Source organism: Acanthopagrus latus, chromosome 16 (genome assembly GCF_904848185.1).
Source record: "Acanthopagrus latus isolate v.2019 chromosome 16, fAcaLat1.1, whole genome shotgun sequence".
In the NCBI taxonomy this organism is placed as follows: Eukaryota; Metazoa; Chordata; class Actinopteri; order Spariformes; family Sparidae; genus Acanthopagrus; species Acanthopagrus latus.
In genome coordinates this window covers 6,786,056-6,798,701 of record NC_051054.1, presented here as the reverse complement: position 1 = coordinate 6,798,701, position 12,646 = coordinate 6,786,056, and the positions used below count along the sequence as shown (strand labels likewise).

Here is a 12,646-nt window from a genome sequence, read left to right as displayed (position 1 = left end):
TAACACAAAATGCGGAATGCATTTGTGTCCCGCGTTGCCTTCAGTGTTCAGCTGAGAGCAGAGAAATCATTTCCATAGAGAGGAGGCTTTGCATGGTCAGCTGATCCTCCAGTGAACTGAGAAGGTTTATAGTCCTGTGAGTTCAACACTGCAGGACTCACATCTGTCAGTCAACACAGCAGAAAGCACAACCACCATGACTCTCATCACCATCCTCATCTGGACGCTGGCCTGCTGCTGTTTTACAGGTTGGTTCACTCAGCAACATTTCACACATGATGTGCTGCCTTTTCTCTCATTGATTTCTGCTGATAAATCAATGATTTGTTTCTGTGTGCAGGATGCAGTGGTCAGGTGACTGTGACTCAGCCTCCAGTAGTGACATCTGCTCCAGGATCCACTGTCACTCTCACCTGTAGAACCAGCCAACGTGTTAATACTAATTGTGATAGCAGTAAATGTCTGCACTGGTATCAACAGAAATCTGGACAGCCTCCAAAGCTCATGATAAGATCTATAAGCACACTTGCATCAGGAACACCAGCTCGGTTTAGTGGCAGTGGATCAGGATCCGACTTCACTTTGACCATCAGTGGAGTTCAGGCTGAAGATGCAGCAGTTTATTACTGTATGAGTGTACACAGTGGCCCAGTGTTCACACAGTGATTTGCCGTCATACAAAAACCTCCCTCAGTCAGACTGCAGAGACTCTGAGCTGTTACAGCAGGAAGCGACTGCAGCTGCTGAAGAGGAAGAGACTCTGACACAGACCACTGAACACAGAGCTGACAGGAGCCTCAGCAAGTTCACAATATACTTTGTGAATCAAAAAATTTACATTAATATGATAACTGTCATGACACAATGTTTAATTTTCAGTCAAAGATATTAAAAATGTAGAACATATAAATCTTAAAACACAAGTTTAACATTTTCAGAAACTTTCTTGCAGACTGATATCACTGTGATATCAGTCCATGAACTAAATCTTATTAATTGCTGCATTATATCATTTTTGTTTATTTAAATCATAAACCACAGTAACCAATGAACTTGTGCCATGAAAAGACAGCAGAGAACGTCGACCCAACTACACTAGACATCTAGTAGAAAACGTCAAAATCCAACAAAAACTGAGAAAAAGGAAACATGAACAGAGAAGTTGACAACACCTAAACTGAAAATGGGACTTAAATGGAAAACAAGCTGATGGTGTAATGAGTTGCAGGTGGAGGGACGAGTGATGAAGCTCAGGTGAGGAGAATGAGGTGAAGAAACAGGAGAACAGGAGCGGAGCTGATTGGCTGGTGAAAACACTGGGAACAGGGCGGGGCTAACGAGGCTGAAGCAGGACAGGTGTGGAGGGAGAAGCAGGCCGGGGAGGAGCACAGGAACACAGGAGGGAAACAAAGTGCAGACAGACCACAAACATCCAGAAAACACAATAAAAGCAGACAGAAATGTCAGAACCACGACAGCTTTAGAGGAGTTGATGGTCACATTTACTTGTTTATAGAGACATGCCAGCTGTTTCCACATGTTATCAGTCTCAGCTAAACTAAAGCTCAATTAAGATAACCTTCCTCTTACACTATCAGTTTACTGACTGAGGACAGGACTCAGGCTTTCTCTTGTTTTATTTAGAGAATGATGATATTTTTCTGATGCATGTTGACCTGGAGATAAAATTCAGTCAGTTCACAGTGAGGTCAGTGTTGATGAAGTGATCCAGCAGGGGGTGATATAGACCTGTTAATGAGGACAAAGTCATGTGAGATCATAAAGATGCAGGATGTTTAAAATGAGGAGAAGAAATGTAAAACAGCTCAAAGTCTAAATTTTCCAGATGGACTTTAAAGTGTCACATGATCCTCAAGATGATGAGCTGTCACTCCACCTCACCTCCTCTGTGTCTGTTTCACATCAACAGGTGTGTGTTTGCCTTCTTCAGTATATTTTGCATGATTTGAATGCATCACTGCTCCTCAGAGTTTAAGTTCTTATGTCACAGAGAGTCTGAACTGTTTCCATGCACTCACACTGAAAACTGCATCAGGATGATGTCGCCAATAACTCTGATTGTCATGTTGGGTTTTCTGAGTCAGGGTGAGAGATTTTGAAAACATTTGGTGGAAATTCAGTTTTTTCCTTATACTTAATTTTTCCTTAACTTGCTTCATTTCTCATTTCAGAGTGTTCTGCAAACAATTTCCTGACTCAGGCTGACAAATCCAAGTCTGTTAGTCTTGGAGGGACTGTGACCATCAGAGCCACAGGGAGCTCAAATATTGGTAGCACTCTCAGTTGGTACCTTCAGAAACCTGGACAGGCTCCCAAACTCCTGATATATTATTCATCAAATCGCTTCTCTGGAACTCCGTCTCGATTCAGTGGCAGTAGATCTGGTTCTAGCTACACTCTGACCATCAGTGGAGTTCAGGCTGAAGATGCAGGAGATTACTACTGTCTGGGCTACCATGGCAGTGGAGTGTTCACACAGTGATTCAGAGCCGTACAAAAACCTCCCTCAGTCTGACTGAAGTGAAAACGGCCTGCTGCAGGTGCAGAGGGTTGGTGAAGAGACTGTGATGAGGAGAACTGGTCCAGTGAACACAAGAGTCATCAAGCAGAACCACAATGAACCTACATAAAACTGAAACAGACTCACAGACACTCTTCAGTACACAGTTTTAAACTCTAAGTTCTTGTAAATTCATCAGTGTCTTTATAAATAAGATGTGAAAGTTAAACTCTTGTTGGACTATAACCAGGTATGTCAAAAAATCATTCCTGATAGCAACACAGTGTGAAATAACAACAGTCCGTGTAGGAACACATTTTGTGTTTTATACTTTATACTCCTAATTTGATTAATCCAAATGAATTCATAGCCAAAATGTATCATTTTATTTTTAATTGCCAGAAAGAAATTAAAAAACTAATACTTTAATGGACCCTCAAGTATGTAATAATATCAGGTATCATACTAAGATGATCAACAAAGTATTTTTCATGATGAATATATAATAAAAGAAACACAAAGACACTGACTCTTTTATTATTCACTGTTTTATTAAATGATAGTTCATAGATGAAGTTTCTCTTGGAGTGAAACTGATCATATTCAGTTTGAAAGTAAAGAAGAAGAATATGCAGAAGATCAGTATTAGACAGCAACATGCAGACTGAAACACTGAGCAGAGAGCTGTGAAACCTGCAGAAACATGTGAACAGAGGAGATCTGGAGCTTCATCAGGATCTCTATGAAAGCAGCAGCATCATCTCCAGACAGGAAGTGTTGCTGAAGCTCTACTCTGAGCAGCGCTCAGGCTCCAGGCTTTGAGTGACGGGGCTCTGTCCATTCAGACTGGCCTCACAGCTGACTGAGCCCGCCTTCCTCCACTGGTCTGCAGAGAGGCTCAGGGTGCTGCTCCAGCTGTAGCGGCCGTCCGTCCCCAGGACCTCCGGGCTGTGTGACGCCCCTGAGGAGCTGCTGCTGCCCCCCACCTTCCAGCCCAGCCTCCAGGTGGAGGGGAAGCCCCCGCTGGACAGACACACCAGTGTGGCATCTCCCTGCTGCAGCTGCTCTCTGGAGGGGGGGAGGACGGTCAGGGTGGGCTGCACCACACCCACTGGAGGAGAGAGAGAGGGGGGAGGAGAGGGGGGAGAGAAGACACAGTCATGAGAGTGAAGGCTTGGTAATAAAGACACATGACAAACTGCTCGTTTCTTATATTTGATCCAGTCAAACAGAATAAGTTGTGCTGCTGCTGCTGCTGCTCTCATAAATCACTCAGTATCAGACCATCAGACACACCATTCAAGTGGAAAAGCAACTAAAAAGCTTCACTGATGAAGATTATTGACGACATCTTCACGTGTGTTTCATAATGTGTGACAGTGAATAACTCGTCCCTGTGATGATTTTCTTCTGTTCAAACTGACGGAGCTGAAACACTCATGTGAACACAGTTCAAACCTTTGTCATCTGTCTCTTTCACTTCCTTTTAACCACATGTGAAATGAACGAAGCGTGAACACAAAGATAAGCTGCATCAACTGATAAAATGCTATTTGTGTTCAACACGAATCACATTTTAAATCTAAAAACATTTTAAATGTTAAACATTAATGAATTTAAGTTAAACTGTTTTGAGCGTTTTTCGTTTTTCTTAACGAAACATTAATTTTGATTATTTTTAAGCAGAAAAAAATTCGAATATGTAACAAAGAAGAAAATGATAAAATATTTGAACACTTTGATGTTTCTCAAAATTTTTCTGAACACTGAATACATTTTGATTTCTGCAAACTTTTGTCTCAGACTGAGAGATCAGCCTCACTTCAGATAGAAATAAACATTTTCAGTAAGATACAAACATAAAACTTGATCAGAATCTTGTTCAACATTTGTTAAAAGTTATATTTGCTCCATGTCATATAAAATAAAAATCTCTGGTACTTACAGTCAACGACGAGTTTGGTTCCTCCACCAAAAGTGTACCACAGTGATACAAACTCATTAAGTGGCCGTACAAAAACCTCCTGCACTGTGAACAAGCATCTATCCACTGAAAACACTCTCTGATTTTTAAGATAACACAGAAATATTCATATCTGTTTAATCTACAAACACTGTTTAATGTTATGGATTGAAAATATTGAAGAAATAAGAATAATTTCATTCATTTTTCTTGACTTTTCTCCTCCTGACAGAGAAACGATCACAGTCTCCTTGAAACAGTCATTTCTTCACAGTTTATATCAGTTGATACATGGTTCAATCAACATGATTCTTTTTAAATAATCAAGATTCACTGATAACTCATATTAAACAGATATTAAATATATTATTTATCTCCAGTAAACCCTGTGAGTGAATGAAAGGCAGACAAACAGACATATCATACCAACCACAGTGGACACAAACTCATCTTTAAATCCTCGACTGCACTTCTAATATAAATATGTTCCTCTGTTCCATTAAGATCATAGTTGGTGTAAATCCAAGCAGTGTTTCTCCTGATGTTGTGTCCCACGTTGCCTTCAGTGTTCAGCTGAGAGCAGAGAAATCATTTCCATAGGGAGGAGGCTTTGCATGGTCAGCTGATCCTCCAGTGAGCTGAGAAGGTTTATAGTCCTGTGAGTTCAACACTGCAGGACTCACATCTGTCAGTCAACACAGCAGAAAGCACAACCACCATGACTCTCATCACCATCCTCATCTGGACGCTGGCCTGCTGCTGTTTTACAGGTTGGTTCACTCAGCAACATTTCACACATGATGTGCTGCCTTTTCTCTCATTGATTTCTGCTGATAAATCAATGATTTGTTTCTGTGTGCAGGATGCAGCGGTCAGGTGACTGTGACTCAGCCTCCAGTAATGACATCTGCTCCAGGATCCACTGTCACTCTCACCTGTAAAGTAAACCCACAGTTTTATGTTTGGTCAGATGGAGATAGTAGAGTACACTGGTACCAGCAGAAATCTGGAGAAGCCCCCAAATTGGTCATCAACTTGGGTAAAAATCCTACAAGTGAGTTTTCATCTCGATTCTCTGGCAGAGGAGACGGAGTGAATGCTGCACTGACCATCAGTGGAGTTCAAGCTGCAGATGCAGCAGTTTATTACTGTCAGAGTGTACACAATGGCCCAGTGTTCACACAGTGATTTACCGTCGTACAAAAACCTCCCTCAGTCAGACTGCAGAGACTCTGAGCTGTTACAGCAGGAAGCGACTGCAGCTGCTGAAGAGGAAGAGACTCTGACACAGACCACTGAACACAGAGCTGACAGGAGCCTCACCAAGCACACAATACTTATCAATACAAATACACTATGTTTTCTACTTTTTATACATCTTTATTTCATATAACAAATTCACACTTTTATGATCCTGCAATGTTCATTTTCAAAATGATGACATAATCAAAAGATATGGAAAGGGTATCACATATAAATTCTGATACACAAAACCCTGATACATAACTTTAAAATTACACATTTCAGATTATCATAAGTGTGCTTAATTGCTTTCTTGCTGACTGATATCACTCTTATATCAGTCCATTAGCAGTCAGATAGCTTAGCTTTACATGAAGGTTGAAAGTAGTAGGATACAGGTTGCTTGGCCCCAAATATTAGAAAATCTGAACGGACAGACAACAACACTAAGACTAAGCTGAAACCTAGACTTAAACACAAACAAAGCTGATAATGTAATGAGTTGCAGGTGGAGAAGCTCAGGTGAGGTGAATGAGGTGGAGAAACAGGAGAGCATGAAAGGAGCTGATTGGCTGGTGAAAACACTGGGAACAGGGCGGGGCTAACGAGGCTGAAGCAGGACAGGTGTGGAGGGAGAAGCAGGCTGGGGAGGAGCACAGGAACACAGGAGGGAAACAAAGTGCAGACAGACCACAAACATCCAGAAAACACAATAAAAGCAGACAGAAATGTCAGAACCACGACAGCTTTAGAGGAGTTGATGGTCACATTTACTTGTTAATAGAGACATGCCAGCTGTTTCCACATGTTATCAGTCTCAGCTAAACTAAAGCTCAATTAAGATAACCTTCCTCTTACACTATCAGTTTACTGACTGAGGACAGGACTCAGGCTTTCTCTTGTTTTATTTAGAGAATGATGATATTTTTCTGATGCATGTTGACCTGGAGATAAAATTCAGTCAGTTCACAGTGAGGTCAGTGTTGATGAAGTGATCCAGCAGGGGGTGATATAGACCTGTTAATGAGGACAAAGTCATGTGAGATCATAAAGATGTGAAATGCAGGATGTTTAAAATGAGGAGAAGAAATGTAAAACAGCTCAAAGTCTAAATTTTCCAGATGGACTTTAAAGTGTCACATGATCCTCAAGATGATGAGCTGTCACTCCACCTCACCTCCTCTGTTTCTGTTTCACATCAACAGGTGTGTGTTTGCCTTCTTAGATATATTTTGCATGATTTGAATGCATCACTGCTCCTCAGAGTTTAAGTTCTTATGTCACAGAGAGTCTGAACTGTTTCCATGCACTCACACTGAAAACTGCATCAGGATGATGTCGCCAATAACTCTGATTGTCATGCTGGGTTTTCTGAGTCAGGGTGAGAGATTTTGAAAACATCTGGTGGAAATTCAGTTTGTTCCTTACACTTAATTTTTCCTTAACTTGCTTCATTTCTCATTTCAGAATGTTCTGCAAACAATTTCCTGACTCAGGCTGACAAATCCAAGTCTGTTAGTCTTGGAGGGACTGTGACCATCAGAGCCACAGGGAGCTCAAATATTGGTAGCTATCTTAGTTGGTACCTTCAGAAACCTGGACAGGCTCCCAAACTCCTGATATATTATTCATCAAATCGCTTCTCTGGAACTCCGTCTCGATTCAGTGGCAGTAGATCTGGTTCTAGCTACACTCTGACCATCAGTGGGGTTCAGGCTGAAGATGCAGGAGATTACTACTGTCTGGGCTACCATGGCAGTGGAGTGTTCACACAGTGATTCAGAGCCGTACAAAAACCTCCTTCAGTCTGACTGAAGTGAAAACGGCCTGCTGCAGGTGCAGAGGGTTGGTGAAGAGACTGTGATGAGGAGAACTGGTCCAGTGAACACAAGAGTCATCAAGCAGAACCACAATGAACCTACATAAAACTGAAACAGACTCACAGACACTCTTCAGTACACAGTTTTAAACTCTAAGTTCTTGTAAATTCATCAGTGTCTTTATAAATAAGATGTGAAAGTTAAACTCTTGTTGGACTATAACCAGGTATGTCAAAAAATCATTCCTGATAGCAACACAGTGTGAAATAACAACAGTCCGTGTAGGAACACATTTTGTGTTTTATACTTTATACTCCTAATTTGATTAATCCAAATGAATTCATAGCCAAAATGTATCATTTTATTTTTAATTGCCAGAAAGAAATTAAAAAACTAATACTTTAATGGACCCTCAAGTATGTAATAATTTCACGTATCATACTGAGATGATCAATAAAGTTTTTTTCATGATGAATATATAATAAAAGAAACACAAAGACACTGACTCTTTTATTATTCACTGTTTTATTAAATGATAGTTCATAGATGAAGTTTCTCTTGGAGTGAAACTGATCATATTCAGTTTGAAAGTAAAGAAGAAGAATATGCAGAAGATCAGTATTAGACAGCAACATGCAGACTGAAACACTGAGCAGAGAGCTGTGAAACCTGCAGAAACATGTGAACAGAGGAGATCTGGAGCTTCATCAGGATCTCTATGAAAGCAGCAGCATCATCTCCAGACAGGAAGTGTTGCTGAAGCTCTACTCTGAGCAGCGCTCAGGCTCCAGGCTTTGAGTGACGGGGCTCTGTCCATTCAGACTGGCCTCACAGCTGACTGAGCCCGCCTTCCTCCACTGGTCTGCAGAGAGGCTCAGGGTGCTGCTCCAGCTGTAGCGGCCGTCCGTCCCCAGGACCTCCGGGCTGTGTGACGCCCCTGAGGAGCTGCTGCTGCCCCCCACCTTCCAGCCCAGCCTCCAGGTGGAGGGGAAGCCCCCGCTGGACAGACACACCAGTGTGGCATCTCCCTGCTGCAGCTGCTCTCTGGAGGGGGGGAGGACGGTCAGGGTGGGCTGCACCACACCCACTGGAGGAGAGAGAGAGAGGGGGGAGGAGAGGGGGGAGAGAAGACACAGTCATGAGAGTGAAGGCTTGGTAATAAAGACACATGACAAACTGCTCGTTTCTTATATTTGATCCAGTCAAACAGAATAAGTTGTGCTGCTGCTGCTGCTGCTGCTCTCATAAATCACTCAGTATCAGACCATCAGACACACCATTCAAGTGGAAAAGCAACTAAAAAGCTTCACTGATGAAGATTATTGACGACATCTTCACGTGTGTTTCATAATGTGTGACAGTGAATAACTCGTCCCTGTGATGATTTTCTTCTGTTCAAACTGACGGAGCTGAAACACTCATGTGAACACAGTTCAAACCTTTGTCATCTGTCTCTTTCACTTCCTTTTAACCACATGTGAAATGAACGAAGCATGAACACAAAGATAAGCTGCATTAACTGATAAAATGCTATTTGTGTTCAACACGAATCACATTTTAAATCTAAAAACATTTTAAATGTTAAACATTAATGAATTTAAGTTAAACTGTTTTGAGCGTTTTTCGTTTTTCTTAACGAAACATTAATTTTGATTATTTTTAAGCAGGAAAAAAATTCAAATTCATAACAAAGAAGAATATGATAAAATATTTGAGCACTTTGATGTTTCTCAAAATTTTTCTGAACATTGAATACATTCTGATTTCAGAAAACTTTTGTCTCAGACTGAGAGATCAGCCTCACTTCAGATAGAAATAAACATTTTCAGTAAGATACAAACATTAAACTCGATCAGAATCTTGTTCAACATTTGTTAAAAGTTATATTTGCTCCATGTTGTATAAAATAAAAATCTCTGGTACTTACAGTCAACGACGAGTTTGGTTCCTCCACCAAAAGTGACCCACAGTGATACAAACTCATTAAGTGGCCGTACAAAAACCTCCTGCACTGTGAACAAGCATCTGTCCACTGAAAACACTCTCTGTTTTTTACAATAACATCGAAATATTCATATTTATTCAATCTACAAAGATTGTTCAATGTTATGAATTGAAAATATTGAAGAAATAAGAATAATTTCATTCATTTTTCTTGACTTTTCTCCTCCTGACAGAGAAACGATCACAGTCTCCTTGAAACAAAGTCATTTCTTCACAGTTCATATCAGTTGATACATGGTTCAATTAACATGATGCATTTTAAATAATCATCATTCACTGATAACTCATATTAAACAGATATTAAATATATTATTTATCTCCAGTAAACCCTGTGAGTGAATGAAAGGCAGACAAACAGACATATCATACCAACCACAGTGGACACAAACTCATCTTTAAATCCTCGACTGCACTTCTAATGTAAATATGTTCCTCTGTTCCATTAAGATCATAGATGGTGTAAATCCAAGCAGTGTTTCTCCTGATGTTGTGTCCCACGTTGCCTTCAGTGTTCAGCTGAGAGCAGAGAAATCATTTCCATAGAGAGGAGGCTTTGCATGGTCAGCTGATCCTCCAGTGAACTGAGAAGGTTTATAGTCCTGTGAGTTCAACACTGCAGGACTCACATCTGTCAGTCAACACAGCAGAAAGCACAACCACCATGACTCTCATCACCATCCTCATCTGGACGCTGGCCTGCTGCTGTTTTACAGGTTGGTTCACTCAGCAACATTTCACACATGATGTGCTGCCTTTTCTCTCATTGATTTCTGCTGATAAATCAATGATTTGTTTCTGTGTGCAGGATGCAGTGGTCAGGTGACTGTGACTCAGCCTCCAGTGGTGACATCTGCTCCAGGATCCACTGTCACTCTCACCTGTAAAACAAGTCAACGTATTAATCTGAACTGTAATGGAATTCGGTGTCTACACTGGTATCAACAGAAATCTGGACAGCCTCCAAAGCTCATGATAAGATCTATAAGCACACTTGCATCAGGAACACCAGCTCGGTTTAGTGGTAGTGGATCAGAATCCGACTTCACTTTGACCATCAGTGGAGTTCAGGCTGAAGATGCAGCAGTTTATTACTGTCAGAGTCGCCACAAAATTAATGAAGCTGAGGTGTTCACACAGTGATTTTTCGTCATACAAAAACCTCCCTCAGTCAGACTGCAGAGACTCTGAGCTGTTACAGCAGGAAGCGACTGCAGCTGCTGAAGAGGAAGAGACTCTGACACAGACCACTGAACACAGAGCTGACAGGAGCCTCACCAAGCACACAATACTTATTAATATAGATACACTATATTTCATCCTTTTATTACATCTTTATTTCATATAAAAGAATAACACTGTTGTAATTATGAACATCCCACAATGGTCATTTTCACCTCACATTTTCAAGATATGAGGTAAGCAAAATATATGAAAAGTGTATCACATATAAAATCAAATATACAAAACCCTGTAACATAACTTTAAAATTATACATTCAACATTTAAAAATGTGTACTTATTTGCTTTCTTGTTGACTTATATCACTCTTATATCAACACATTAGGAGTTGGTTCCCTTAGCTTTGCATGAAGGCTGAAAGTAGGGGACACAGTTTGCTTGGCTCAATCCAAGTGTTAAAAAAATCTACATTTACATTGAAATGATCAAATATTAACAAACAAAACCCCGACACAGGAACAGGCAGGCAACTTCACAAACACTAAACTGAAATCTGGAATTGAATGGAAAGAAACTGATGATGTAGTAAGGTGCTGGTGGAGAGACAGGTGGAGAAGCTCAGGTGAGGTGAATGAGGTGCAGAAACAGGAGAGCAGGAGAGAAGCTGATTGGCTGGTGAAAACACTGGGAACAGGGCGGGGCTAACGAGGCTGAAGCAGGACAGGTGTGGAGGGAGAAGCAGGCCGGGGAGGAGCACAGGAACACAGGAGGGAAACAAAGTGCAGACAGACCACAAACATCCAGAAAACACAATAAAAGCAGACAGAAATGTCAGAACCACGACAGCTTTACAGGAGTTGATGGTCACATTTACTTGTTTATAGAGACATGCCAGCTGTTTCCACATGTTATCAGTCTCAGCTAAACTAAAGCTCAATTAAGATAACCTTCCTCTTACACTATCAGTTTACTGACTGAGGACAGGACTCAGGCTTTCTCTTGTTTTATTTAGAGAATGATGATATTTTTCTGATGCATGTTGACCTGGAGATAAAATTCAGTCAGTTCACAGTGAGGTCAGTGTTGATGAAGTGATCCAGCAGGGGGTGATATAGACCTGTTAATGAGGACAAAGTCATGAGAGATCATGAAGATGTGAAATGCAGGATGTTTAAAATGAGGAGAAGAAATGTAAAACAGCTCAAAGTCTAAATTTTCCAGATGGATATTAAAGTGTCACATGATCCTCAAGATGATGAGCTGTCACTCCACCTCACCTCCTCTGTGTCTGTTTCACATCAACAGGTGTGTGTTTGCCTTCTTCAGTATATTTTGCATGATTTGAATGCATCACTGCTCCTCAGAGTTTAAGTTCTTATGTCACAGAGAGTCTGAACTGTTTCCATGCACTCACACTGAAAACTGCATCAGGATGATGTCGCCAATAACTCTGATTGTCATGTTGGGTTTTCTGAGTCAGGGTGAGAGATTTTGAAAACATTTGGTGGAAATTCAGTTTGTTCCTTACACTTAATTTTTCCTTAACTTGCTTATTTTTTCATTTCAGAGTGTTTTGCAAACAATTTCCTGACTCAGGCTGACAAATCCAAGTCTGTTAGTCTTGGAGGGACTGTGACCATCAGAGCCACAGGGAGCTCAAATATTGGTAGCTATCTTAGTTGGTACCTTCAGAAACCTGGACAGGCTCCCAAACTCCTGATATATTATTCATCAGCTCGCTTCTCTGGAACTCCGTCTCGATTCATTGGCCTTAGATCTGGTTCTAGCTACACTCTGACCATCAGTGGTGTTCAGGCTGAAGATGCAGGAGATTACTACTGTCTGGGTGCCCATGGTGGTGGAGTGTTCACACAGTGATTCAGAGTCGTACAAAAACCTCCTTCAGTCTGACTGAAG

At 41.0% G+C, this 12,646-nt stretch overlaps 3 gene segments (V, D, J or C); 1 reads left to right on the top strand and 2 right to left on the bottom strand.

Annotated features, from left to right (window-relative positions):
- Positions 1-3,053: 3,053 nt before the first annotated feature.
- On the bottom strand, positions 3,054-4,611 carry LOC119004916 (the record flags this gene model as incomplete). The annotated part of the segment is given in 2 exon segments: positions 3,054-3,632; positions 4,467-4,611. Coding segments are annotated over 2 exon segments (468 nt in total), but the record flags the coding sequence as incomplete, so codon positions are not given.
- A 1,859-nt stretch (positions 4,612-6,470) lies between these two features.
- Positions 6,471-7,944, top strand: LOC119034392. The segment is given in 3 exon segments: positions 6,471-6,931; positions 7,013-7,107; positions 7,194-7,944. Coding segments are annotated over 3 exon segments (471 nt in total).
- Positions 7,945-8,054: 110 nt separating this feature from the next.
- Positions 8,055-9,618, bottom strand: LOC119004915 (the record flags this gene model as incomplete). The annotated part of the segment is given in 2 exon segments: positions 8,055-8,633; positions 9,474-9,618. Coding segments are annotated over 2 exon segments (468 nt in total), but the record flags the coding sequence as incomplete, so codon positions are not given.
- Between the last annotated feature and the right edge of the window lie 3,028 nt (positions 9,619-12,646).